Source organism: Idiotropiscis lumnitzeri, chromosome 18 (genome assembly GCF_059441095.1).
Source record: "Idiotropiscis lumnitzeri isolate Australia: NSW breed Sydney's pygmy pipehorse chromosome 18, RoL_Ilum_1.0, whole genome shotgun sequence".
Classification (NCBI taxonomy): domain Eukaryota; kingdom Metazoa; phylum Chordata; class Actinopteri; order Syngnathiformes; family Syngnathidae; genus Idiotropiscis; species Idiotropiscis lumnitzeri.
The window spans coordinates 165,610-193,513 of NC_142408.1; the positions used below are offsets into that span (position 1 = coordinate 165,610).

Below are 27,904 nucleotides of genomic sequence, written 5' to 3' on the forward strand. Positions count from 1 at the left end.
AATTGAGGGTCTGACTCATCGCGTCAAAAATGGCCTCAATTAAACAAATGGACTTCAATGGGCGGTAACAAGACAAGAGGCTGATAACATTTGTCTTTTGTGTCAGTAAAGATGCGCAGGCATAAATTCAAACTGTTACCGCACCTAAATCCTTAAGAAACACACTGACATGTGTAAAAGGTCACTGCTCTTTGGTTTAATCGGTCATGGGTACAGTAAAACAAGGCACCGTGTTCAGTTGACGTGAGAAATGTAAAGGACATAAGAAATGAGCCAAAGTGAGATTCATGCACACCCGATGTGCTGCGTAGAACAACCTGGATGGTTCAGCTCCCGGTGGTGGTTCTTTCTTTTTTTTTTACTCTCCTCCACACAGTTCCAGAAGGATTTTGCGGTAGTCACCGGACGTATCTCCCTAAGGAAAGGAAAGAAACCAGTCAAGAGGATGAGCTCGACAGTCAGTCCATGAAAGACAAGCTTGTAATTTGATTTACGAAAAAATAAAACGGTTTAAATGGAACATGTAATGGAAACTCATCTTTCGAATGCTTGCATACAAATATTTATGTCGCTGAGATTGACATTTTGATTTCTGAACTTGAACAAAGTATCTCCATCCATGACGCGGCAGCTCGGCTGAGTGCGCTCCATTCGCCAGTTACAAAGTTCTGCACACTAATTGGCAAGATGAAAATGCTTTTATTGTCTTTTTGGGCACCTGCTTACATATTTTTCTCCACGCTGCTTGTGTAAGCCGAGAGGTGATTTTAGCAGAAGCTGCTAATCTTGTAGCAGCGATCCAAAACCCAGTTGTCACGGTAACGGCATCTATCGTCGCCGATTTGACTTACAAATTCATTGTAAGTCATTCTGGAACCAAATTTGTTTTGGGGGAAATCGCAATAAAATCATTTTTCAAATTTGTTTAGCCTTAAAACCATTTTACAATTAGGAAATCGGGATTGTTTATAAAATGTTTGTAGACGCATTGTTATAAATTCAGTTGAATATCAAATTTAAAAAAAAAATCTACACTTTGAAGCGTTTCTATAATCAATTCAGGATCGTAAACACTTTGTACAACAGTCGCAGTTGTAAACAATGTGTGGATTCGGATGGATAAATAATTGAATTCCAGCATTGCTGAGCGACTGGCGACCGAGTATCTCACCTTAATGAACGAGTGTAGCGACTTGCCGTACATCTTCAGGAACTGCGCCTTGATGTCCAACATGTCAATCTCGGCCCTCGCCACCATGATCCTCCCGAGCACGCTGTCTGTGGTGCCCAGACCCTGCCCACAGCCGCTCAATGTCAGCAAACGGCTAAAACTTCAACGTTTACGCACAAACGAGTCACCTTCATCGATTTGTACAGGCGTTCCGCAAAGAAGGCATGCTTGTTCCTGATGCATTTCACTGGAGAAAGACAACACAAAAGAAAGATTTCTGCCCGCCGCCAACGCCCAACAGCGTTGTTATCGCTACAACCGACTCACCAATGGCCAAGAAGACATCCTCCAGACTACCTGACATCTCCCTCTTGATGCTCTCCTCGATGTCTCTCCCCGAAATTTTGTTGTACTCTTTGAACACTGAACGAAGGTTGAAGGAAGAAACGAGCAAAGGCACAGGTACTGCATATTAAATAATACAGTGCATCCACTAAAGTATTCTGCACTACACGTTTTGCATGTTTTATGAAAAAAAAAACAGTCCCCTTCAAGTCTTGACATGACAACTTGAAAAAAGAGTGAAGAAAATACCACGATGGTGACTGTGGACTACGTTGCTTTCTAATTGAATGAAGCTACTAAATTCACTTCAACGTAACTCCCCTGCAGCAATGTGCCACTAGATGGCGCCAGAGCTAAACTCATGGATTTGGCCTGAGCACAAAAGGAGAGAATATTGTTTGTGAAATGCTGGAGGATGGTTTGAAAAATGTAATTCTGCGATCTGGTTGCAAATAGCAAACGTATGCAAGCTTGCACTGTACTTTGTTGAGGCACTTTTGGTAGTCGTTACGACATCAAGTCTTTTAGAATATGATCCACGGGCAGTTTTGCTCATTCCTCTTTCAAAGCACCTCTCACGATCCGCCTGGTTAGATTGCGGAGGATCTTTGCATAGCCATTTTTTAAACAACAAAATTTGGAAAAAGTGAGGTGAATCCAATCCGCATGACAAATTTGGTGATGAAAGCCGATGTTTAGTGTAACTTGCAAGTCCAAACTTTTAGGCTACCTCGTAACAGATGCGTCTGGTTCCTGACACAAAGCACAGTCAGGAATTTCACCTCATCCGTGCCCCATCGAGCTTCGCCTGCCTCGTAGATTTCCTGCCGGCGAAAATTTGCAACATTTATAACTTGATTTTTTTTTTTAATGCAGTTTGTTTCAAGCTCTAAAGGAATCCTTGCCTTGGCATCCTGCGACGCCTGCGCCTCGTTGACTGTGTCGCTTTCATCACGTCCGGCCTGCGTGAGTAACAAGTGTTCTTTTTAGATTTTCAGCGGAATGAAAAATTGCATTTGTTCGGTTTGCTCAACAGGTAGCAGGCAGCACCTCGGCCTCATAGTCGAGATGCGATGGGGTCATCGCGTACGTTATGTCGGTGTTGGGATTATTCACAATACTCACTTTTGATTTCTTTATGACTTTTTTAAAATTCAGTTAAGTCTTAATTCGTTTTTAGAGACAGTTTTGATTTGCTTTTTATCAGTTGAAGTATTTGTTTTATTTCATTTTATTTTCTTGAATATAGTTTTTAGTTGAAGGAAATAAAAAAAGGTCAGTAAATTCTTTGGAATAAATGAAAATCAACAACAATTGTCAAACAACTGACCTTCTTTCTTCTGTTGCTCCGGGAGTTCAGCAATACCGAAATAAACGATGAAATCCATCCCAAGTGCTTATGCGTGACATTAATTGAAAAAAAATGACATTTCCCCTACTGTAATAATTAATTGTAGTTGGCTTAAAAGACACAAAATTTAGTTCCAATTAGCCTTATTTTTTTCAACACACATTTTTCATTTTATTTCGTGAACAGAAAAGTTTATTTTTAATTTTTTTTGTTGTTATTCCGTTAGTTTCCGTTAACTATAAGAACCTTGTGCTGCAAAGCCTCTAAATTGTCCAACGGTGTCAATGTGAGCTGAGGTGCCCTTCAACTGGCTGCCGACCAGTTCCGGGCGAGTCACACGTCTCGCCCAATAATCTGGGATAGGCTTCCGCTCAGCCAGGACAAATTTATGGGCAGCAAGCACCAGAGAAAATGGCTGCATGAAACTTTTGGCGTGTTGGGGATATCGTACCGTGAGTAAAGAGATCAAAACCCTCTGGAACATTCCCGACGTGTCTCCGACCACATCGTCCTCCAAGTTCTTCCCATATTCTGACAAGACGCACATAATGAGATCGATTTGAAAAATGCTTTTAAAAAGTGTGCATCTGCATTTTTTTTTTTTTTGGGAGCAAACAAACAACACGGCCATTATGCCGAAAAACAGCAAAAGAAGCATTAGAGCAGGGGACAAAAGTGAAAATCAAAATGGCAGCATTATGAGAACAATTGTTGAAAACCGCATCGTAATATTAAAAACAATGCGAATAAAATTGCGCTGAACTGAAAAGATGCACGATAACTAAATGACATTTTTTTTTAATTTTGGACACTTTCTCAGTGCCAATATTTGTTTCAATGTTAATCCATCTTTTCCGACAATGCTAAAATATGAATTTACCACTTTGTTCGGGTGGCAGACGTGCTACATTTGGAATACAACTTGGACCTAATATTGTGATTATAGTGACAATAAATGATGAGCAGGATTTTTTATTTTTTTTTACTTTGGCAACAAGTCTACGGTTTTCAAACTTGTTGATGGGGAAATTGACACTCACGCTTCTTGTAGATTTCATTGATGGTTTTGATCTCCGCATTAGACCTGGAAGCCAAAATATCGATGAGGCACGCCTCTTCGGTTCCAGCGCCCTGTCGTCATGCCAGAAGTTAGGACATCGCCCGCAGAACGTGTTCTGAACAATCGACGTCGACTTTCCATCCGATTCATTTCGAACCTTCATGGCGGTTCTCAGCTCGTAGGCGTCATAGACGGGCGCCAGCATGAGAAGACCCAGCGCCACGCTCCGGAAGTTGCCGCTCAGCTCGGAGGACAGCTCGTCAGCCAGGTCCTGACGAGGAAACGGACAAACCCGACACAAAAGAATTGGGCTTCGCGTCGCTTCAAATGATCGGCTTTCAAACGTGATGAAGGAGCGATCGTGACAGAAGCCCGTTCAATCGAAATGACACTCCTCAAGAAAAGAAATTGCACCATTCTCCTGCTCTTTGAACTTCCCTAATCTTGCCACCGCGCCGCAGTCGGATCCTGATCTCATCTTCAATGTGGCAAATGTCGCATTTAGTTCACAAATCGGCTCAACGAACACGACGGCCTGAATTGCGCAGCCCAGTGCGATGCTCCGTCCTGCCGATTGCAACGCTCTCGCTGTCCAGTTCTGCTTTTTCGTGTTAATGATTAACAGTCACGTTATCAGCGCCGTGGCAACAAAGGCCGAGTCTGCCTCGCACTTGCACGCAGGAAAAAAAAAAAAAAAAAAGCACAACACGGGTGATCAAGACGCTGCGGCTGCCTCCTTTAGTTTCTTTTTCGAATTCGGATGGAGGGCAAAAGACGGCAAGTCGTTGACGCTCACCTTCCCCACCGCCTGCTTGAAGGCCTCCTTGATGCGCTGCCGCTGGGCGATGGTGCGGTGCGCTAACACTTGGGTGACGACGGCCTCATTGGTGCCTGCGGGACATTTTGGGGACTTTTGTTCAGGAAATAAGACAATGAGCGCTTTCAACGCTTTGCGGTGAGGCATCGGTCTCGTGATTCGGTCCCAGAATCGGGGAAAAGCACGGAAAGCATCTGTTTGGAATCGAGTCAGGGGAGGATGATTACGTTTGCTAACAAAATCAACATTCCCATCACATCGCCGCGGACAGAAACATGATTGTGGCCGGAATGTTTGCTCCAATGCTTAGCGCACAAACCAGACAAAAGACGAGAACCTGAGCTCGTTGGAATCTTTTTACTTTCCGAAAGAGAAGGAGGAGTTGTTCCGTGAAACTCACCAGCTCCCTTCATGGCCTCGCGAAGTTTCTGGGCGTCTGCTTCTGGGTCGAACCCGGACGCCTCCGTCACCGTTCCGCGGTTTCCAATCTAGTCATTTAAAAATAAAAATAAAATCGGCAAAGAGCAGTGGAGGAAAACCTTTTGAAGCCGCTTTAGTGTGTGACGGAGTTTTCAAACACAAAAACATCAAAATATGCGCAAAGAAAATTGTGGAGACGGAGACCGTCATTGAGTTCATCTAATATATAGCAATAAAATGTGAGTACAGTTTATGTTGGGATGAAGTCAATACATTTTGGATTTTGCTCAATTTAGGTCCTGAGGGTGGAAGCACCGTTTGAATTTATAGTTTTGAACTGGAAACAGTTTTTGGAAACCTTGCTATAGGACGTTACCAACCATAATATTTTTCTTTCATAATACTCAAAATGATTTTGACAAGTAGACATGGAGAACTTGAATAATCGCGGCGCCTTCACCGGGTAGAAGATGACACAAAGGCTCAAGGAGAATGTTGAGATGCAATGACGTGATCCCCGTTTTACTCAAATTTGAAGGTGATTTTTGAGCAGGTTGTCCAAAGGCCAAGGAAGGAACCGTGAGTGAATTTTAAGGATTAGCCATATTCAACACAAAATAAGCAAAAAGGTGATACTTGAAAAAAATATGACAAGACTTACCGCTGCCATATTGAGATGAACGGAGATGTCTTTGGTGACGATCTGCAAAATAACGAGGGTCAGCTGGAGCATGAGGTTGTATTGTTCACGGTGACCTTTATTCAAATCTCAATAATGCATGCGCCTCATCGTCGCACGGACGCTCTCGCTCACACACGTTCGAAGTTGGCCAACTCCAGGCTAATCCCATTAAGAGTCTTTTTGGTTATTTGGATCGGAACACACCTGGAATGACATCAACCGCGCAGTACAGCTCACCGTTTCCTGCCCGTGTGGATCGTCTGACACACTAAACAGTCGCGTGACGTCCACCCATACTCTCTCTGCTTGTCGACCGCTGTAGATTCAATTCAATTGAATTCATCCGTCCATCCATTTTTTATCGCGCTCGCTAATTCGGGACTTTGCTATCCCAGCTGACTTTGGGAATAATTGAATTTTAGGCGATGTATTTCAATCTTATTCTTTTAGTTATTTTGCATCTTCATTTTAATGCAATGTATTTGAATTGAATTGATTATAGTGGTTATAATTCCCTGCCCCAATCGCAATTTGATTTAATTCAATATTTTATTTATTGTTTAGTTCATTATGAGTCGTCTCTTTACCAAGCCACGGCTTTCTTTTTTGCTTCATTTTACTTTACGTTACGTTACACTTTTCGTTATAGTTTAATTCCCTCCGCCTAATTTGAGATCATGAATCCATTTAATTTCATGTTTTTTTTTTTTTATTTAACATTTTATATTGATTATGTTTACCTTTACCCGATCACAGGGTACATTTTAATTTGATTATGATCCATGACACTATTTATGCAGCCTCAACCCAATCATGGGCGTAATTTAATTTCATTTTAATGTCGTTTTAGTTCAAATGGAATTCAATGTTTTATGCAGCGTATACTGGGACTGATCATACGGCCTGTCGTCTACACAATCATGGGCCAGAGTTGAAATTGAATGCATTTTGCATTTTGTTATTGAAATCATTTTATTGATTCCAGTCCCTCTATACAGTCACAGAACATAATCCAATTGATTTGGATTGTATTTTTTTAAACGGCTAATTACGTATCCATCAATCCATCTTTGTTCAATACTAGTTGTCCTCATTCCATCAAAGGGAAATTCATCATGACAAACATTCGGCGATCAAACATGCAAATACTCTTAAATGTACTTCCACTGTATACATGACAGAAAGACCCCGGGGGTTGCCACTGGATGGATTTGAGACAAGGTGTGTCATTGTCACACATTTGACTCCTTAAGTGTGTAAACACACACATGGTGTGTGTTTGCTGTTTCATGACAGCTCCCATTACTACAATTGAGATGATTTGGGATCCTCTTATCTCTTTTCTAAAGTGCACGTCCTCATTAGGGTCATAAGTGAGCTGGAACCTATCGCAGCTGACTTTGGGGGGCCAAGGCGCGGTACATCCTGGTAATCACAAGGTACATATCATCCAAAGGGAAATTTAATGTTCTCAATGAACCTCACGTGCATATTTTTGGAATGGGGGGGGGGGCACAGAGAGAACACGCAAACTTCACAGAGGAATGAAGATTTGCTAACCGCTTACACACTATGTTCTGTAAGACATTTCAGCACTAAACAATCTTGCATAACTCGATCTTTTGATGGTGTATGAGTCTGTAACACAGCTTATGTAATGACGCTGCAGTCATAAGGAAACACAGCTCAAGTATTGAGCAATAGCATTGGGAAAATATGTATGCACAAACCAAACTTTTTGTTAACTTCCCTGCTCTTGTTAAACCGAGTTGAAGTAGTGACATGATAATAGAAGGCAACCGTTAACTTGTAAAAAGAAAAAAAAATAGGCACGCCCAGACGTGACTAAGTGCCCCAACCGTGCCGCAGTCTCAAATCGATTGCGTCAAATTCAAATGCCGTAGAAAGTGTTCTATATTGCTCCAAACACTTATCTCGTCGCAAAATGAACAAAAGCCCTACCTGTGACAGTGTAGTCTGTACGTAAGTCAAAAGACAGCGCAAACCAGGAAACTGAAGGGTTTTTTTTATCACCCAGCTGGCCTAGAGTCCCACCTCCTCCTCCTCCTTTTTTTTTTTTTGCAGGAGCAATCACGTTATGTTGATGCATTCAGGTAACCACGGCAAAACTGGAAGTCGAACTTTTCCACTTTCGCTGTTTTGCAATAGCGACAAATGTTTCTCATAAAACCCTGTATTCAATAACTTGTGGAAATAGTGAACTCATAATACAGTCGAATTCAAAGTCCAAATTGTAGTTTAATTATTTTAATGACTTCGAAATAGACCAAATCTGTGCTAGCAAAGCTGCTATCCCGGAACCCGTCTAAATTTGTATTTGGATTCACGAAAGGGAAGTATTTATGATTTTTAGAAACGTTTATATGTAATTGAGCGAGTAATTAAACATGGGGACGAGAGCGAAAACAAATTATCACGGGTGTTTTATGGTGTTACCCACTTACGGGAACGCCGCATATGACCACATACTTGATGAGGGAGGAGAGTCTGCAGCTGCGTTCGCTGCACTACATTACCCACAATCCGATGCGCGCAGCGAACGGCAACTGCTTGGGTTATTGCGATATCGTTGGCTGCCAGAGAACGCTGAGGGTTGACCAAAAAACGCGGCCGCTTTTTAATCATTTTTAGGGACACTTTGAGCGTCACTCCAAACAATGTGGTCGACGAGAGGCTGATAGCGAAGTAACCCCAAAAAATCTGTTTGATTGTCAGCTGATGTGATTAAATGGCTACCCGCGCGACGACGTGCCACCGAACGGCCGCACGGCTCGACTGAGGATGGGAATATTGGTCAAACGAGGCTGTTTTCCATCGCACTCGAAGCCCCTCAACGTCAGAGGATAACCCGGAGAGTCTTAAACACGAAATGTCATAGCGCGCGAGGAGCTAGCATCAAGCTAGCCGCTACGAGTGATGGAAGAGAACGCCGATGTTTTCATCGGATAAAACGAGCTAAATAGCTACAAATTAGTGTACGTTACCCGGAGGATGCTACACTTACATAACAGCTAGGCGCAACCGTGTTTGGAATGCCAATTTTCATTTTGCCACCAAAATCTATGTTTCGACGTCGGTGACACTGATTTCCGTGTTTGGATGCTACAACTGGAAACGACAACGCATCCCCACTGAGCCACAAATCTGGTAACCGGCCGTTTTTGACGCCATGAGGAAGTTCTTCGATTCCCGCCGGGAGTTGGTCAGCTCCGGACCAGGTTCCGGAGGAGGTGGCAGCAGCTCCGGGTCCAGCCACGCCGGGGGGAACTTCATCGGGAGAGCCTTCGCTGTGGGCCGCCACCAAGTCACCGTGGAGGAGATCATAGCCGAAGGTGAAGGCTGCCATTTGTTGTTACTGTCTCGTGTGTTGTCAGTGTTTACCAACCTTCACATTTGACTTTTCAAAAACCACACAGCACATCCATGTCCATGAATACATTTCCAGGTCTACAGAAAGCCTTTAAACTCCTCCTTGAGCTTCACTATAGAACAAAGCAGCTCAATGTTTTTTTTTACACTGTAGCCAATAAGAACATTAAAAATAATTTCAAAATTGTGAACTATTTGGACCACTTTAATGTATCGTAACGTGCCACTTTCTCCTTCATCTCCACCGCATCCTTCTGGACTGACCCTGACAAGAGCGTCTGCATATTCCTTATTATTGAGAAAAGGTTGAATAAAAACTGCTCACTGCATGAGAAGGGGGGTACTCTTATCGATAAACCATTTTGATGTGTTTTGTGAATTAAAACTAAAACAGTCTTAATTACTTTAAATAGAAGAAAACTTCAAGAATCCGTTTGTATAAGATATTTGGAAGGCCCCAGGCAATTGCCTGTGCTACCCTGATGGAAAGTCGGCCCATGTACTGATATATAGATGATATTCGACATCTTCTTAAACGTCTCCTGTGTTCTACTGAGTTTCTTTTTTGATGTTTTTAGCATTTGCACTGTGTGCTGGATCAAATGCTTTGGCGGACCGTAGCTTCCTCACTCCTGCTGTATTAGATCCAGTTCCTCAAAACTGGCTTTCTATGCTCTCCCTTTTGAGGTAAATGACTCAAGAAGTGAGCGCCATCATCGATTGTGAAAAAGAAACCCAATTAAAAACTGACTAGCGAGATAATTTCATTTTGTGCCACTGAGGTGGGAGAATTGAGACAACATAAAATCCACTTTGCCTGCTTATGAGATTAAAGACAGTATAAACATCTCTTTTCCATGTAAATTGCACTCCCTCTGCACTCGTAAAATGATGCGAGAGCCAATACGAGAGCGGTTTTAAAATATCACTGTACTAATGCTTTGTTTTAATAGTTAATGCTGAGACAATATTGTTTTGTTTACATTTTGCATGTTATGATGTAGCATTTATATAAATAAGATTATTAAAATCATATTTAAAAAGTATTGTACTGGCAACAGTCGTATTTGAAAGGGAGTAAGATTATTTTTAAAATACAGTGTTCATCACAGGTGAGATAAACTGTACTTGATGATTCATTTACTTTGTATTGCACATAAAAGTAACAAAGATGTATGTGAATGCATATTAACAATAAATGCTCATATACTTGAACTCAAGTGAAATACAACTGAACTGCAATTAGGCAGTGATTATTTCACCTGCCACTAGAGGGAGACTGCATACCACGAGTGGTACTTAAGTAACTCTAAAAATGTTTGTTATATTTATTCCTTGCGTTTTCTTTGCAAAAATGTATTGCAACTATTTTAAGCGCCGCATCCATTCGCTTTGCTGTGTGTTGCTCTAACTGCCACAAAAATCCCTCTACCTATCTTATCAGCCTATGAACCAAGTAACAGGGAACGTATGTCAAAGTGTTCCATTTGGCATGTGGAATACATAGGCCACTATACTGCTTCTGTGGTGTAAAGTTGCAGCCATGTCAAACTTGAATACATCTCTTCAATTGCTTCCCTCTTGGTAGTGTATGGCTATCTAATGTTGTGGCTAAACATTTGGCTACATGGGTGTCTCATGCAGTTTTAATGCGCCACACCGTCGTATCATTCAATTTAGCGCGCCGAGGTAAGCTCGTAACATCGGCCTGAAATCGAAGACGAGCCATCCAGCTCGAATGGCTCAAAGTGAATTTGTGGTCTGAGCTGCAGCAGATGGCACGGCCGCCATGTAGGCCTCGACAGTATATCAACCCTGCAGCAAAAGACATGACTAATGCATAACACTGGAAGGGCCTCAGCCCATTGTTATTTGTTTTCTTGACTATGTCATTTCGTGTTTTGAGCGCACCTTGATCAAAATCTGATCAATACAGCATATCGTCATGTGTGCGTCTCTTAACAGGTGGCTTTGCGATCGTGTTCCTCGTGAAAACAAACCAGGGCGTGCGCTGTGCCCTCAAGCGGATGTACGTCAACAATGAGTACGACCTGCAGGTGTGCAAGTGCGAGATTCAAATAATGGTGAGTAGATGAAAATGAGATGCCCGCCTCCTGTCTCTTGTACGTGCTGCTTTGTTTTTGCATGAAGCCCAAACAAAAATACTGCGACCACCTTTCAACACGTGGAGGTTTTTACTTACCCTGATGCAGAGAACACTGGACACAGCTTTGATATTTGTTGGGGGGGGGGGTTAACTTTGGAGATTCGTTTAAAATATAGAAAAAGCTTAATTGGAAGACACATGTTGTTTTTCATAGTAAGGATATTCTAATTGATGTCATTATGTATTTTATTCTATATTTGTGTGAAGCCCCCAAAAATGGGCATACAGTTTTTTTTTTTCTTTTTTTTGTTAGTTTTTTTTTTTCAGGTCAATGTTAAAATGCTCAGCAGCTTTTACCCCGACTTCAAATCAGCTTCAGCTCTGCAGGAGGTGTGTTTTGTCACATGACACTCTGACCACCATTTGAGGTGTGGCGATTTATTCCGGCATGGTGTCGGTAAGAGCACAGGCCACCCTTTGGGGCAAAAACTTTCTTTGAAATGCCACAGATGGACAATGGTCTCTGTTCAAACATGCAAAATTCTGCCAATTTCTCAAGCATAAACAGATGCCTGCGTGTTTCCTCATCTGCTTAAAGGAGAATTCCGAGGTTGTTTTCTCGATATTGTCTCATTCGTACCACTCTTCCCCCTCCTGACATTTTTAATATTCGCACAAATTTTGACATGACTGTTCTCTTGTCACTCGTGAGTTGTTCAGCTGAGAAACATGACGGCAGTCGGAATGTTGAGTTTAGAGTAACCGTCTGACACGTTTTATCTGCTGGGCTTCACCCCTCTAGTGTTTTCTTTTAAAACCAACATTGACTCAAATTCTCGCTGGGAACTGTTGTCTTAACATTCTGTCTCATTCTTTTTCTCCACTCATTGCAGCGCTCACGTTCTTAGTGTTCTTGGACCCCCCACACTGCACACACACGCAATTAGTGTTCACACTTTCTTTATTTTATAAAGTCACTTGTCCACGACTCTCTAAGCATTCTGGGAATAGCATTGAAATTCATGCTCGCGCTTCCAAACGTTCTTGTTGGTCATAATTGGCAAGTCTCGCGCAAACTTCCTGTGAGGTTAGAATGGTCTTTTTTCTGTCTCGGCTTTTTTGCGGTGTTGCAGAAAGACCTCGTGGGCCACAAGAATATCGTGGGTTATCTGGACTCCAGCATCACCGCCATGGGGTCAAGGGACGTGTGGGAGGTCTTTATATTGATGGACTACTGCAAGGGTGAGTGACTTGAAGGAAACGGGTGTGGCTGTAGTTGTGTGACTGTTTCCCTTGGGCGAAATTAACTTTTGTGACTTATTTCAAATCAACTGTTGGTACTTGTATGTTCACATTTCACATTTTTATACAAAAATAGAATGTATTGTCTTGGAATTTGACCTGCTACTGAGACTTTTTTTTCTCTCTCCAAAATTGAAAACACTTCCATCTCTTTGTGTGACCGCTCTGTCTCATACAAATAAATTGCTCCTCATAAGATGCGAGGCCAATGCATACCATGAGATTTGTCACCATGATTACAAAAAGTGCGTACTAGGAAGTGCCTGCTTGTTGATTCTTGTTTAAAAAGCAAAAGTGTGTGACTTAATAAATGTTCGTGAGCCTCCTTTAAGATGACCTTTGTTGTATTTTCACTGATGAAGGCAACAATTGTCCAGAAAGCTGCTGAATTCTGCTGTCAAATAGTGCAGCAGATCTTTGCATGTGGCGCATGCAGCGGACACATCGCCCACCACATATACTCTTTGATAGTGTTTGAGTGGAGTGCGGCTGTTGCTTGAAAGTGGCAGATCTTCGCTCTTAAGCCATTTGCGGAGAAACATGCGCTGTAATGTCACAATTCAGAACAAAAAAGACCGGTTACGTTGGTTGTAGAAGTTCATATTTGATATGTATTTTGTGCATAGTTTGCCCCTAATATGTCTTTATTTGATTTATCAACATTGGCTAAAATATGAAATGTTAAAATGTGCTCCTGCCTGCTGTGCTTTCATCCACTTGGATGAATGAGAAAATCCTAAACCTGTGCAGAAGCATGTATTTCTTCTGGACAGTCGTTATCTTTGAGGCAGGTGTTTTGTTAGAAGGTGCCAGCGTGAAGAGGATATTTTTATCAGCATGACCCACATGAGCACGTTTTTAAATTGCCATGAAGATGAATCTATTTTTTGGTATATTTGCCATTGCATCCTGCATATTTTGATTTTGCAGGTGGCCAGGTTGTTAATTTGATGAATCAAAGGCTGCAGACGGGCTTCACAGAGGCAGAGGTGCTTCAGATCTTCTGCGACACATGTGACGCCGTTTCTCGCCTGCACCAGCGCAAGACGCCTATCGTTCACAGAGACCTCAAGGTGATCAATTTAGAAGAAAATGGTCGGAATATGTCAAATCCTACTTGCCTTTCTCACACTTTGCATATTTGTGTTCTGATTAGAAAACATCAAGAATGTGTCGCAAAGACAGACTTAAATCTAATGGATGCTATGTGAAGTTGATTTATTATTTTTCCGATTTTTTTTTTTTTTAAATCTCCATTCATTTTATGCAAAGTGCCCGAGAAGGTCAATCACTCATTTTAGCGCTTTTCATGGTTGCCCCAAAATATCTGCGTCAAGTCTCATCTCTTACGTGTATAGGTGGAAAACATCCTCCTGCACGACAAAGGTCATTACGTGCTCTGTGACTTCGGCAGCGCCACTAACAAGTCCCTGAGTCCGCAGACGGAAGGCGTGGCTGCTGTGGAGGAAGAGATTAAAAAGTGAGTGTGTTGTTCATTAGTGTTTGTTGTCACGTAATGCCAAATAAAACCACAATTTGATGCCCGGAAGTTCACTGAATTTTGACCCGGTTTCCTTCAGGTACACCACTTTGTCATATCGTGCACCTGAGATGGTGAACCTGTACAACAACAAGATCATCACCACCAAAGCGGATATCTGGGTAGATGAAGAGAGCGAGCATTATTGTGATAATAATGTGTTAGAGGGGTTCAAACGGAAACTGTGGCTCAAATCAAATTTTGTTTCGATTGCACTTTTCATACGTCAAATGCCGTTCAAATTAGGCCCGATTATCTGTTTGTGTGTGCACCGCTTTGGATTCAGATGCTTAGTTGCATCATTTCGTCTATGAAAGATTGCCCTGGTTGCATTGTGTCACTCATAAGGGAGCCATGCATTGAAAGCAGCCACTGAATAATCTATTTTTAGACATTGATGCAATTGGACCTGGAATATCTCAAGGGGGCATTACGGAATGGCTCCAGTTATGAAACGCAGTTGCTTTCTGCTCTGCCATTGGAAAATAATTGAACATTATAGCCTGCATTTCTGTCGACATTAATAAACGAACTGATGTGGAACTAATACAACTAATGCAGTGCCGTTTAAACGAGTGTGATAGATGACACACTTTGGATATTTAACAAGCTAAAAGATTCTCGTCTGTTTGTTGTGTGGTGTGCTGTGTTATGACGGTGTTTTGATCGCTCCTCTTGTCTGGGTTTGGTGGGGGTGTGACGGGGCGTGCATGTGGTGTTCCTCCTCTAGGCGCTGGGCTGTTTACTCTACAAGTTGTGCTTCTTCACCCTGCCCTTTGGTGAAAGCCAGGTGGCCATTTGCGATGGCAGTTTCACCATTCCGGACAACTCGCGCTACTCTTATGATCTCCACTGCCTCATTCGTTAGTCCCTCTTAACACTTTCATTATTAAACTGTTGTTTTACAAATTGTGCTCTCATGAAGGCATGGACTTGTGACCTAATTGCTCTTCTTTTTTGTTGTTGTTTAAAGTGTGACCCTCCTTGCTTTGTGGCATGTTTTTGCAGGCTACATGCTTGAGCCTGACCCAGACAAAAGGCCAGATATCTACCAGGTGTCCTATTTTGCCTTCAAACTGGCACAGCGGACTTGCCCTGTTCAGAATCCGAAGGTTTGTTCGAACTTTCTGCCATCCGGAATTGATTTTATGCACTAAGATTGACCCACTAAAGCGGCAACATTTTGAAAACGTACCAATCGATCTACTGCACGATTACATTGTTTTTTGCTATTGACGATGTAAATAAAGATTTCCTTTTCCGCGCTGCTTCAAGAATGCTACAATTCCTTCCAAACTTCCTGAGCCGATCAAAGCGAGCGAAGCTGCTGCAGCCAAGAAAAGTCAGGTTAAGCCCAGGTAAATCTCCCCTTTTTGGATTACCATTTAAGATGTGTAATAGACGTCGAGTTAATAATTCTTAGGTGTCAGTCATGATAGAAATGTAGGCTGACACTCATTTTTGTCCCCAGACTGACTGATCCGATCCCCACCACTGAAACGTCCATCACCCCTCGCCAGAGGCCCAAAGCAGCTCATACTCAGGCCACTGCCGGCATCCTGCCCATTCAGCCCGCCGCCCTTACCCCTCGCAAGCGGGCTAATCTCCCCGGTGGGGCGGCTCCGCCTGTTGGTAAGAGGCAGAACTCCTTATTTTTACTCCCTACTCGTCACCGAGCACTGCAATGAAGATGTGTGCCAAGACTGAAATCCCTCTCGTCCTCTGTGTGGAAAAGGTCAAGAACACATGTGAGAAAATGGGATTAAAGGCAGTCACGTTAGAAATGAGATTGTCTTGACTGGCGCCCTTATGTGCTACTCAGGTTGTGCTGGGAGATGAATCGCTTTAACTGCATATCATAGTTCAGGGCTTGAGTAGAAAGTAGAAAGTGATCCCGCTTTGATCTTTTTACTGGTCGGAAACATGCTCTTTCTTACGCTTTTGCTAACATGCTAATGTCCATGTCGCAGGAGCCAGCTTAGACCTCTCGCAACCAGCGGCAGCCCTCCAGTCACAGAAGGCACACACATGTGCTTTGCCTCTCATCCAGTCACAAAACAACCCGAGTCAGGCTGCCGTGGTCCAGAAGCAGGTGCTGGACATACAGATGGGAAACCTTGTCTTCGGAATGTCAGCGGCGACTCATGTGAGCCCTTTGATTTGCCAGCCCGTTGCAGCCGCAGAAGTTCCAATGGCCGCCGCCGTAGTGGCACCGCTTTCCAAGGCAGATGTCCAAGCGCAGCCGTCCTCAGGCCAGCAAACGACCGCACCTCCGGCCGCGACCACCGTCGCCTCTCGGCAGGCGGCGCCGTGTCCGTCCAGCCCGGCCGCACCTCAGCGACCCGCTCGACGCAAGCTGCCCGCCCAGGCTCAGCCGCCTTCAGCTCAACCGGCGCCCAACCAATCTGTCGCCGGTCAATCAGCAGGCGAGCAACAGCAGCAAACAAGTCAACCATCGGTGAGCCGGGCTCAGTCGGCCACCATGGAAATCAAGGAGTTGGTAAGCGATTTGTTCGACTATAATTTGCGTTTTTCACAAGGACACCGTGAGCCTGATTTGGGTGGTGGGTGTGTTGCGCGTGATCGACCGGGATTGTTCTCCAATCGGAATAGAACTACAGGTAACGTCATACTGGAGATATTCTAAAGAAAGTCAATGCTGTGAGAAGCAGAAAGTTGGCAAGCTATACAAAAGAAGAAATAAAAAATGCTCATTAAACATCGCAAGTAAAACAAATGACAGTTTGTCAATCATTTTTGTTGCTGGAATTTCAAAACATTTTGAAACATTATAGCTATCAATTCCACAAGGTAAAACTTTTACGTTTTCATCGGTCAAAAATGCACAATTTGCTGTTTACCAATTAATTTGTCTCTTTTGGTTGCCGTTTATGCGATGTCCTCGTGTTTGAACAGTTGATCGGTGTACGACATTTCGAGATGACGGACAACGCAGTAGTTTGCACGACGGCATAACAACACCAGAGTTACCAGAGTCCTCACAGTTTTTCTTTTTTTTTGGTTTGCATATTTATGGCAATGAACTGTTTTTTTTTACCATTATAATTTTGCCGTTGCTTCTGCGTATTCGTTGGTTCATGTCAGACTGCCGTGACTTTGGAATTTGCATCGCATCCATACCGGAGCGGAACTCTGATGTAAACCAATGACTCCCTTCATGTGACGGAGTTTATAGAAGTGTCTGTCTCGGTCCAATCAGACTCCCCCTGCTTCCCCAAAGCCAGCAGAGGTGCAAAGCCACAAACATGTCCCAAGTGACATCACAGCGAGCACCACCAATGGAGGCAACGAAGACTCCTCACAAGCAGCCGAGGAAGACGTCGTCCAGTAAGTTTCTGTCATTTCAAATCCCGAACATAAGATCAAATTCGTCGTTTCAAGTAGCATGTTTACATTTTGTCTCTAGTCCTCAAGTTGGCTCCATCCAGCCCCATGGCGATCTAGTCCAGGACCAAAACAAAGTCCCCGCCCCCAGCGGCGACACCAATGCGCCACCCGCATGGAACCCGTTTGACGACAATGACAACTTCTCTAGCTTCACCGCAGAGGAAGTCAAACCCAAGGATGCAAAGTCTATCGGTAAAGCGTGTGTCGCAACTTGAAAGTGGCTTTCTTGAGTCGATAAATTGTGGACGGCTGTGGTTTGCAGACGGGCTCTCGGACTGTGAAACACCATGTGGAGAACTGATACCGGGCCTACAGGCCTCAGATGGGGAAAATGTAAAACAAGACTCCCAAGGTACCCGTTTTACAACCTCATCCTTTTTAGGATTTGAAAACAAAAGTATTTACCGGTTTGACATTGTTACTTTCTTAGATGAACGATCAACAGTCATCGTTGATACTGATTCAGGAGCGTCACTGTTGGTTGTCCCAGATCCATTTCATACTCTTGAACTATCCAATGCACCAGGTAACTGTGCCTTTACACAAAATTATGAATAATCTTTTCACATTATTCAGATTTATTAGTGGAGAAATATTTGGGGACTGCCTCTTATCATGCGAGTCAATAATTCCTGTAGTTGTCCCAAACTGATCATGTGATCATAAATTAGATCCAATCACCCAGTTGGAAGATGATCACTATCCTGTGAAAAAAGGTAAGCATCGGTGCTGGCCTGTGCGCGGTGAAATATTGGTTAGCAGGTCTGCGTCATAGTCAGAAAATGTCGGATCGAATCTCCATGGAAGCGTGGAGTTTGCATGTTCCTCCGATGTTCTCTCTGTTTACAACCACATTCCAACGTACGTTAGTTAAACTGAAGACTTGAAATTGTCCATAGACGTCAATGTGAGGGATTTTTTTTTTTTTTTTTGCTGATGACCAGTCCAGGGTGGGATGTAACACCACATCGCACCCAAAGTCTGCTGGGACAGGCGAAGGTTACAAGCAATATAGAAATAACGTAATTGATTGATGGTTTCATGATTTCATAGGTTTGCAAACTTTGTAGCAGCACACATCCAATTTGTGAAATGTTTCTTCTTGAATTTCTCGTCATTCCTCAGAGAAGCTAATTGAAGGACTAAAATCGCCCGACGTGTCTTCACTCATGCTTCCTGACCTGCTGTCTTTGTCGGATCCTTTTGGCGGTTCTGTGGAGGATTCTGCCAAAGGTAACTCGCCATTTACGTTGTTTTATCCATCCGGTCAGAATTAGGTCCAAACGAGTCTCATTCATTGTGTGTGGTTGTGCTTTTACTCAGATCGCGTCTCTGCAGACGCCTCTCTGCTGCTGGGTTGTTCGCTGATCACCGGTTCGTCCGTTCCTCCGGCAGCCGCAAGCAGCGCCGCCTCCTCAGTGTCCTCCGCCTCCGCTGCGTCCGCTTTGGATGAGTTTGGGTTGCTATCTGGAGATTCTGCACAGCCCAAAACATCAGGTAGGCGTGCCAAATTCCCAGAGTGGGCACTTAAGACATTCTTGCTTTGACCCCAGGATAAATGATGACATCATGCAGTGGAACCTCCAAGTGGTATAATTTGGAGTTCAATATTTTCTACCAATTCAAAAAAACAAAAAACGTGCGTGATGTTATGATGTTGCCAATAAATCTCACGAGACATCAGCTCAGTGAGCTTCTAAAACAAATGAACGACCCAAATGCTTTTTAAGTCCCTTTTTATGTGCTTGAAACCTCTACACAAGTCTAACAGTTATGGCGAAAAGAAAAAGGTATGGTCACCGTACTGGCAAAATAAAACTTACTGGGAAAGGGTTCGGCCGCTAACTCCAATTGCATTCTGCAAAGACCTTTTTTGTCCCCTCTTGGTTATGTGTCTAAGGCTTAAGTTAAGGATGTGGTTTGTTTTTTAGCTGTATTATGTGGGTAACTTCTCTTTGGCATTTAAAAATGCAAATTTGTTTCAATATTTTCGAGTTGACCATTTCAGCCTGAAACAAGTTAGAATAGGGAATTATGTTGATTAGGATTCTTGCTTTCCATCAAGACCTCTTCAATATCGTGTAAATATGCTACATTAGAACTGTGTCAATTATTCGAATTGAATCATGTAAATTGTGGCCCATTTAAATCAATGCGGTGGCCAACTGAACACTTGGTCACACGAAAGTGTTTGACTGTCGCCGTCTGAAGCGACTGTGAATCAGAGCAGAAGGGTCTGTCCGGCCACCTGCTGCGCGATGCTAAATCGATGTGCTGGAGGCGCTGTGACATGGAAACGACTCAACAAGACGCCGTCGTGTGCTCGTTCATGCAGTCGCTGCTAATTTGAGATAGTCGTGTGCACCGTGGAAGGAGGAGAGGTGCTAATTGCTGTTGGAAGCTCCAATAGCTTGAATTAACACCCTTCGTCACGAATAATACATTATTGAATGCAATCTGCTTTTCATGTGAAGAATAAACAACCTCTCGTCTATTGTTGAAGTGCCTCGGGAAATTAAATGGTTCAATCGAGTCGTGTTCAGCCGGAGCTGGCATGATGCAAACGCCTGCCATTTCCAGAGGCAAATTTACTTGATCAGATCATTGCCAGTCCATTCCACTGAATACTGTTGCCGACTCAGTTTTTGTGTTCAGCCCAAAGCCATTTCTTGGTGCCATGAGGCAAGGAGCTTCATATGTCAAGGCATAGCCTTGTCGAATCAAAAGAGGTGCTTTGCCACCATCTTGTGGTATCTTTAGGTAATTGCAGCAAGGCGTGTTTTCCCCCATCCCTCGCTTGAAACGTCTTTCGGAGACATTTTTACGGTCCAATGTAAGCAAGGTTGAACTTTTTGGCCATAATTCCAGAAGGTATATTTGGTGCAGTCACATCATGAAAGCATATTTTCAGGAAAGTATGGCGGTGGCAGCATCATGCTTTGGAGGGAAGATTTCCTTCTGGTGTATCTGGGAAAGGTAGAAGGAATTTTTAACAGTTGGAAATTGCTGTCAGTTTGAGCTTAAAACGGACGTTACGTCGCACACTCATTTTAATATCTTCAATAATGCAAAAAAATGTTTTTATTAATTATCAATGAGCTATTAGTTGAATGTGATTCTAAAACTATAAAGATGCAGCCCTCATGTTATGGCATAGCAGACAATTATTTGATTGCGGCTGCAAAGTGGCAATTTCCCACATTCGCTGGGTCTTGTTAACGGCAAATTGGAAGACAATGTTCCTTCGCTTTTTGCGGCTGATACTTTTCCATGATCCCCGCAATAGGTGAATATACGCCAAGTTGACTTATTTTTTTGGGTTTTGTAGTGGTCGGACTAGAAAATGCTCAATCTTCTGTTTTGTGGCCTTTGAATCCCTAAAACTTGTTTGTTTTCTGCAGATTCGTCCCTCCTCATCTCCGAGTTTGAGCCCCAACAAGGAAGTGCTGAGGCGGCCACGGAGGATGACTTTGACCCCATCCCTGTAACCGGGCGAAAGAACTCCCAAGGTGTGTTTGTTGTATGAAATGTTCCAATTTGAAAGAATTGCAGGATCTGCTTGCGCTTTTCTCAACTAAAAAAGCTCAAAGAATGTTTGAAAAAAAAAAAAGCATCTGCGCTCTAAAAAGCTGAATTTTGCTTTCTCTTTCTCTCTCCTCCGTCCTTCGTCCTCCACCCTCTGCCTTTCCCTCCCCAACTTGTTTGCTCCACTGCCCGACGCACCCCCCCCCCCCTACTCCCCCGTGTCTCTTCCGGCCAGTTTCAGGAGGCCACTCGCGCAGTAACAGTGGCGGCTCTGAATCCAGCCTGCCCAGCTTGACCCGCTCCCTTCTGCTAGTGGACCAGCTCATCGACTTGTAGGCCGCATCCCCTCGCCCAGCCGCCGCCCGCTCCGTAGACGCAGTAACACTGGATTTGAGTCACGCCGTAGCTGCCGTCTTCATTCTCATGCGTGCGCCGTCCTTCGCCATCCGCTCCTTTCCCATCCCATCGCTGACCAGCCATTTCAGCGTCTTCACCGTTCTCTCATCTTTTTCCTCTCCATTTCCAATTTTCACCCCTTCTCACACTTAACCTTTGAATATTACATGATAGCGAAAACAATAGCTCATTGTCGTCACGTACAATAAGCCTCGTGCTAAGTGGTCGTATTTCATTGTGCACACGTGAATTTGTCGTCGTTTGCCTTGATCAGATTCCCTTCCCGTCCTGTTTTATTTGTGCATTTTATGAGCGTCAAATTCATATTTTTCAAGAAGGCATTCATATCCATTAGAAGAGAGGAAAAAGTCACATTTTTTTCCTTTCCCTTTAATGATGAGCGAAACCGCTTTGGTTCCACAAAGGATAAGCAATAATTGTTCTGTGATCAGAAGGCAACATTTGAGCTCAAGTCTTCACAAACGAGCCTCGTTTAGCACCTTAGCTTGTCTGTCGAGCGTCAAGACAAAAAACAGGAAGAATCCCTCCTTTGACGTCACTTTTCAAATCTTTGCTTATGCCGCTTCGTAATCGCACTCGAACCGGGCACCGCCTCAACGGAGATCAAATTGACATTTTGTCAAAGTCGTGTAATGTTTCACATTTTTGGGTGATTCGCTAACTTTAAGATTTCATTTTTAATTGTGGCCCTCAACTGCATTTGAATCATGAAATGATCTCATGAAATAGACATTTTGTTCTATGAAAATATTTGTTTGTTTATCCTTCAAGCTGCTTAAAAATGAGTCGCAGGCAGATAGCGTGCATTTGTAAAATTACCACCAGAAAGTATTTCAAACTTTTTCCTCGTGCCATCAAATATGTGAACCATAGTGGAAAAAAAACAGACAATAAAACAAAGTCCCCGCACGTCGCTTGTTATCTTCCGTTTTGAGGAAAGCAATCGACTCGGCGGATCTAATAGCGGTTAGCCGTGTGCCGTCTCCGTTAGAAGACGCATGTTTCTGCTTATGCACCAATAGATGAATAATGATAGAAGAAATAGAGCCGCTGTTAATATTCTGGAGATTTTCTTTGTCCATTCTCACGTTCTCCTGAGCATTTAGTAGGAAATCATACAAAAAGCTCAGCACTGTACTTGACGTTAGATTTTGCAGCAACATGAAGAGGACATGATGGAATTAAGTCACAAAAAGTTCAAAACGACTAGTTTTAGCACAGAAGTTTTTTTTTTAATCTAATCCACCTTGCCAACATTGGTGAAAAATGCCAATTTGTCCCCACGTGGTTGTGCTACGACACTGGAAAGGCACTCCTTATGCATTCCACAAGATGTCCGCCGTCATACATGCGCCTTGACTGCAAACATCCGTGTTTCATATATGATTCATAATTCCGCATTTTTAGGGCAGTCTTTGTCCGTTTTGGGTCCAAATAGACGCCTTTGGTTACCATGACGACTGAGAGCAGAACGAAACTTGACAAAGCCAGTTTATTTTTTTTCTATATGAAGTGACCTTTATGACCCCTGTAGTGATGACCCCCCCCCCTGAAATAGCAAGAAACCTTTCATGATGACGCTCTCCAAAATAAGAAAAGTTGAACTCCACCCCCGTGCGTCCAGACTATAAATGAGGAGCGCGCACACAAAATCACCGCTTGCTGCTTCATGCTTCGTCATGTCCCCTGCAAGCAAACGCAAAGTTGGACTGGCTAGGAAGTACCGATCCTGACGTTTTGACGTTTTGTACAAAATCCCACCAGATGCTCATGAGAACAGGCCGGGTGGTGAACGTTTCTTCACATTCATTCTCATTTTCTTGAACTCATTCCCTCCTAGTTGGTGTAAATAGTCGTCACCCCCCCCCCCCCTGTACATAATAAAGTCTCTGTCATATAGCTTTACTGTTGATATATACATATATGATATGATATGATATATATATATATATGACCTTGTTTCCTGTCCAGAAATGTTCATATGAATAGAGTGTTAGAGAATGAATGTAAGAAATGAATATTAGTCTTAAAAATCTCTCCAATGCCGTATATCCATCAGATAATATTGAAAGAATTCTATGAGTATTTCATTCCTCTTTGTGGACTGTGTGTGTGGTGGCGGGGTGGGGATTGTTTTGGTGTTTCTCTGATAATGTGCTATGATACGTTAGCCGTGGGAATCCTGGTCGCTCCCCCGCTCCTCTTCCTTTGTACAGAACGTCTTCATGTGTTGACATGGACTGATATGAAGGACTCTATTTTTATTCTTGCCAGGCGGATCCTTCTTTGTGTTCGTTCTGTTTCATTCCTTCTGCCGGACCGCTTGCGCAGTGAAAAAATGTGTGCTTTTGTGTCAAGTTTATTTTTGCTTTGCCAGTTTGAGTTGTTTTGGGGGAAAAAAAGCATGGCAGTGTCAATGTGTCATTGGGTGTTTGTGTGCGTATGAATGTGTGTGAGTTCCAGTAACTGTGTTGTTGTTGTTGTTGTTGTTGTTGTGGGTGACTCTCCTGAAAGCACAGTGTTGTCTCAGGTGGAAAGCTACTCTGAGTCGCATGACGTCGTTGCTCAAAAGGAGGAAAATGTCTACCGGGCTCAAGTAGCATTGTACGTCGGGAAGCGAATGGCCGCCATGAACATTCTAACAACATATTAAAGCTTCAAGCACCGACGTACGGGCCTTTGTCCTCCCTTTTTCTTGGTCACCGAAGTTTGACACCAAGCTCCGCCCACATTTAGATGGCATACCCACGCCAGCAACTAGTACTTGGGGTAAATTTTCACTCAATTTGAACACGCCTCTCAAAAAAAAGAAATGCAAAAGCTCTCAAAATGATTTTTTTTTTTGTGGGAACCTAAAAAAATATTGACCAAATGTTTTTGCACTGAAGTTTTTAGAATTGAATGGCAGGCCGGATGAAGTTCTCTCGTGGACCACAGATTGCACAATATGGCGAAAAGTATTTGGCACAAGTGGCCACACACAAAGCAGCGGCATATTTAGTCGTTATCTTTTGCTAATTGCAACTCTTGTGCTACGCGCACATTAGCGAGGATGGCGGGGAGCGGTCGAAATGATCACGTGGGATGCAAGCATTTGGATTTTCGTTTAAGTCTGCCAAAAAAGACTCAAGCAAAAATGGCAGCTTTAAATTGAAAAGAAGCTTATCCGTTTTTATGAGGCACTTCATGCCCCAGGCCTGCATTTGCCTCCTGTTCAGTCTGCCCCTGCCAGGAAGTCAAAAATTGAAGAAACCATTGTTAGTCTCTTTATGGCCCATGTTTGGAATTGTATAATTGTCCACAATGTCTCTGTGCGTTTGTCCTAAAAGTGTATTTTGCTGAAAAACCATTTTCCTGTTTAAAAAAAAAAAACAAAGAAATCCTCCATCGTTTGAAGAATTAAAATGTGTCATTTTGCCCCAAGTTGTTCAATCCAAACGTCAGAGCCCATTTGGTCATTTGTAGTTTGAACCTATGCAACTCCCGAGCTCGGCCCTAAAAGCACGCAAGCGGGCAGTGCCATCCACGTCCAAGCAGAAAGCCCGTCTGATAGACTCGCCCGTGTTTTCCTCCCAAACCCGCCTCAGTCTGGCTTTTCTTGTGCTCCTTCTACTTTGGTGTCATCATTCGAAAGGGTTGGCCAAATAAAATGCAAATGTCAACGTCGGCGTGCAGGCTGGTGATTGATTTGTCATCATTATTTTGGAATATTACAAAGAAGAAGAAGTGAAGCATTCAGCATTATGAGTAGTGAACTTTGAACTTTTAGTATTTGCTACACGAATGAGGAATTTTCAAGTTCATGAATATCAACAACAATGAATTTGATTATAAAGCGCTCGTTCAACCTGTTGTGTTGACCATGCCGCAATTTCGGAGAAGTCACAATTGACGCCAGACGGAAAAACTCTTTTCTATGCGCAGGAAAGCAAGTAAATAAAAAGTGAATTTTCATCGAGACATAATGGACTAAACCGTAACATAGATAGGAGATAGAGCGTTCGCTTGTTTTAAGTGAGGATTACTTTAACTTTAATTGTAGAAATAGAAGTTTTTGTTATTTTTTCAGGGAAGGATCTCAAATGCATTCCCTCACAAGGCCGTTACGACTCGGAAACCGTAGAAATGTCTCATGGCCATTATGCGCATCAAATTGATGGATAATCGTTCCTGTAAAAAGGATTTTGGTGAGAAAACAAAACGCTGCGATATCTTTAGATTCACAGACGAGATACAAATAACTTCAAGTCTAAAAAGCACAACAACACAAATATTGAAAAATGCTTCTTTGAATCAAATATGTCCCGTGGCCAAACAATGTTTTAACGCACTACTCAACATTTATTTCATCCAGAGAGCTGCTACCTTTCGAATCAGGTAAGAACAAACATCAGGAATTCTAAAAGGGACACTTTTTTTGGCGTTCATTTTTATTTTGAGTCATTGTTCCAGCTTTCTTTTTTGGATGAGTAGAACAGGGGAAAAAAGTCAACTCTACAGCTGACCTGTCAATTATTTCCACTCGCAGTGCAGCAGGCGGCCGTGTCCGGTAAAACGCAAGAAGACGGAGGTGAGCTGCAGAAGGCGGCCCAATGTTTGATTCCCTCGGACGAGTGGCGCGGAGCTTCCGCCAGCCCGGAAGCCAAACCTGCAGCCTTGCAGGCTCCGCCCCCCGGCAGCCCCCCCACGCCCGACATCTTCCTGCGGGCCCCTTTCAAAAACAAGATGACCGCAAGCACCGCCTTCGTCGCCCTCGAACTTCCCGAGTCATCAGCCGACGTTTTCCTCCAGAGGAGGGAGCGCGTGCGGGCCGACCAACGGCGCCTCCCGGCCCGGCCGACGCCTCTGCCTCAGCAGCCCGTGGCGGTGCACCGCATAAGTGTCCCGAGTGGGCCGGCGGGCCGCCGTAGGCTCGGTGGCCGTGGGGCCGCTGCACTCTTGGACCATCGGGGGGCGGAGTCTGATCCGCCCCTTTAGCGCGGCGCCATTTCCAGGTGCTCCCAACACAGACCTTGATTAGCAAACCAGTTAGTAGGATTTTGGACAAAAACACGACACTGGAATTAGTCCAAGGTTGACACATTTTGTGGCTTCTTATTTTGACACTTTAGCAAAAATGTTTGTACTAAATTCTTCATTTTTAAGTGCAGCTATTTGGGTGGGCTTTACAGTATTCTGGTTCACTTTGTGTACCATTAGCTACTAAATTAAAGAGGAAATCAAGTCAAAAATATGCTTTACTTATCTGAACACGGTGTTCTGATTAAGATTTCATTTTGTGCAATAAGCAGCAAAAGCCGCCTGTTTTTAGACCTTTTGGGATTTTCACCATATTTGGAGTTTTACTGCAGTATTTTTGAGGCAAACTCATGCTGTTTAGGAACTGTTTAGAGCAGGGGAAGGCAACTTTAAATGCTGGAGGCGGGACTAGCACTAGTAGTAATTGGGTTGCCCACAAAAGGACCACATATTTCTAACTAGTTGGAGGACAAAAATGCTATTTTAAATATGGACAAAATATGTGTATTTGCTCAAAGTACATGCTATTTAAATAATCATTTTTTAATCACAATTTTTCAATTTGTGCATACAATGATCCGCTATCAGCAGAGTTTGAGGCAAACAACAAAATAACCACATACTGTAATTGATTTTCCCTGTGCAAATGTCTGCTGCATGAAAATAACCATTCAAGGACGGCACAAAACTGTTGAACAAAAAAAAAATGTATTTTGTATATTCGTTCACAAAAATCAACTCTCAATCTATTAAAAAAATACTCCTGTCCAGTTCTTAATAATAAAAAAATACATATCCCCCCGAAAAAAGAAATTGGTTACAAATTCTTTTTTTTTTCTTTTGCGGCCGCCAGTTGCCCACCCCTGGTTTAGAGTATGAGTGTGATTTGATTGTGAAGGGAAATACTGTACTGTATAAGTAAATGTTACTGTATTAATGTCACCTGAGGGTGAATATGGATTTCCTTGTTTGTTTTAGTGGCTTTAAAATATATACATTCTTAAAGCAAATTGTCAACGCCAATGTATTAATCCAAAAAATGCACACGTTTTAAGAAGCGTTAATGTACTGACAATTTTTCAAAGATCATGGCTCATTACAACTTCTTTGGAATTGTTTTGACTTGACTTTGAGCCTCCTGGTACAACCAATGGAACATATCATGTCTTTGACGAACAAAAGTGAACCATGTACTGAAGTTTTGTCATGTACTTTGTCTGCTTAGGAAGAATTTCCAAAGTGACTGTTACACTTTGTGTTCTATTAAAAGGGACATTTTTTTAAACATGGCAGTCTGTTATTCGGATGTTTGAATATTAGACATCCAAGTCACCATTTCCTTGTTGGGGG

General features: G+C 43.0%; 1 protein-coding gene and 1 pseudogene across 2 annotated transcripts; one reads left to right on the forward strand and one right to left on the reverse strand.

Annotated features, from left to right (window-relative positions):
* Positions 1–174: 174 nt before the first annotated feature.
* anxa4 (annexin A4) lies at positions 175–7,932 on the reverse strand. The gene is made up of 13 exons (XM_088282046.1): positions 7,809–7,932; positions 5,826–5,867; positions 5,145–5,232; positions 4,724–4,818; positions 4,085–4,198; positions 3,908–3,998; positions 3,319–3,398; positions 2,422–2,478; positions 2,247–2,340; positions 1,499–1,594; positions 1,360–1,418; positions 1,172–1,294; positions 175–415 (listed from the first exon to the last, which is right to left on the reverse strand). The coding sequence occupies exons 2-13, from the start codon at positions 5,832–5,834 to the stop codon at positions 359–361; spliced, it is 963 nt and encodes a 320-aa protein (XP_088138172.1). The 5' UTR covers positions 5,835–5,867; positions 7,809–7,932; the 3' UTR covers positions 175–358.
* Positions 7,881–27,839, forward strand: LOC148318753 (AP2-associated protein kinase 1-like; annotated as a pseudogene). Its single transcript, XR_015839816.1, has 20 exons — positions 7,881–9,199; positions 11,202–11,320; positions 12,477–12,585; positions 13,576–13,718; positions 14,004–14,125; positions 14,226–14,307; positions 14,916–15,048; positions 15,194–15,297; positions 15,461–15,543; positions 15,657–15,817; positions 16,156–16,277; positions 16,353–16,685; positions 17,406–17,533; positions 17,613–17,785; positions 17,856–17,945; positions 18,024–18,119; positions 18,719–18,826; positions 18,917–19,090; positions 20,995–21,102; positions 26,064–27,839. The product of XR_015839816.1 is annotated as an AP2-associated protein kinase 1-like (transcript).
* Positions 27,840–27,904: the final 65 nt, after the last annotated feature.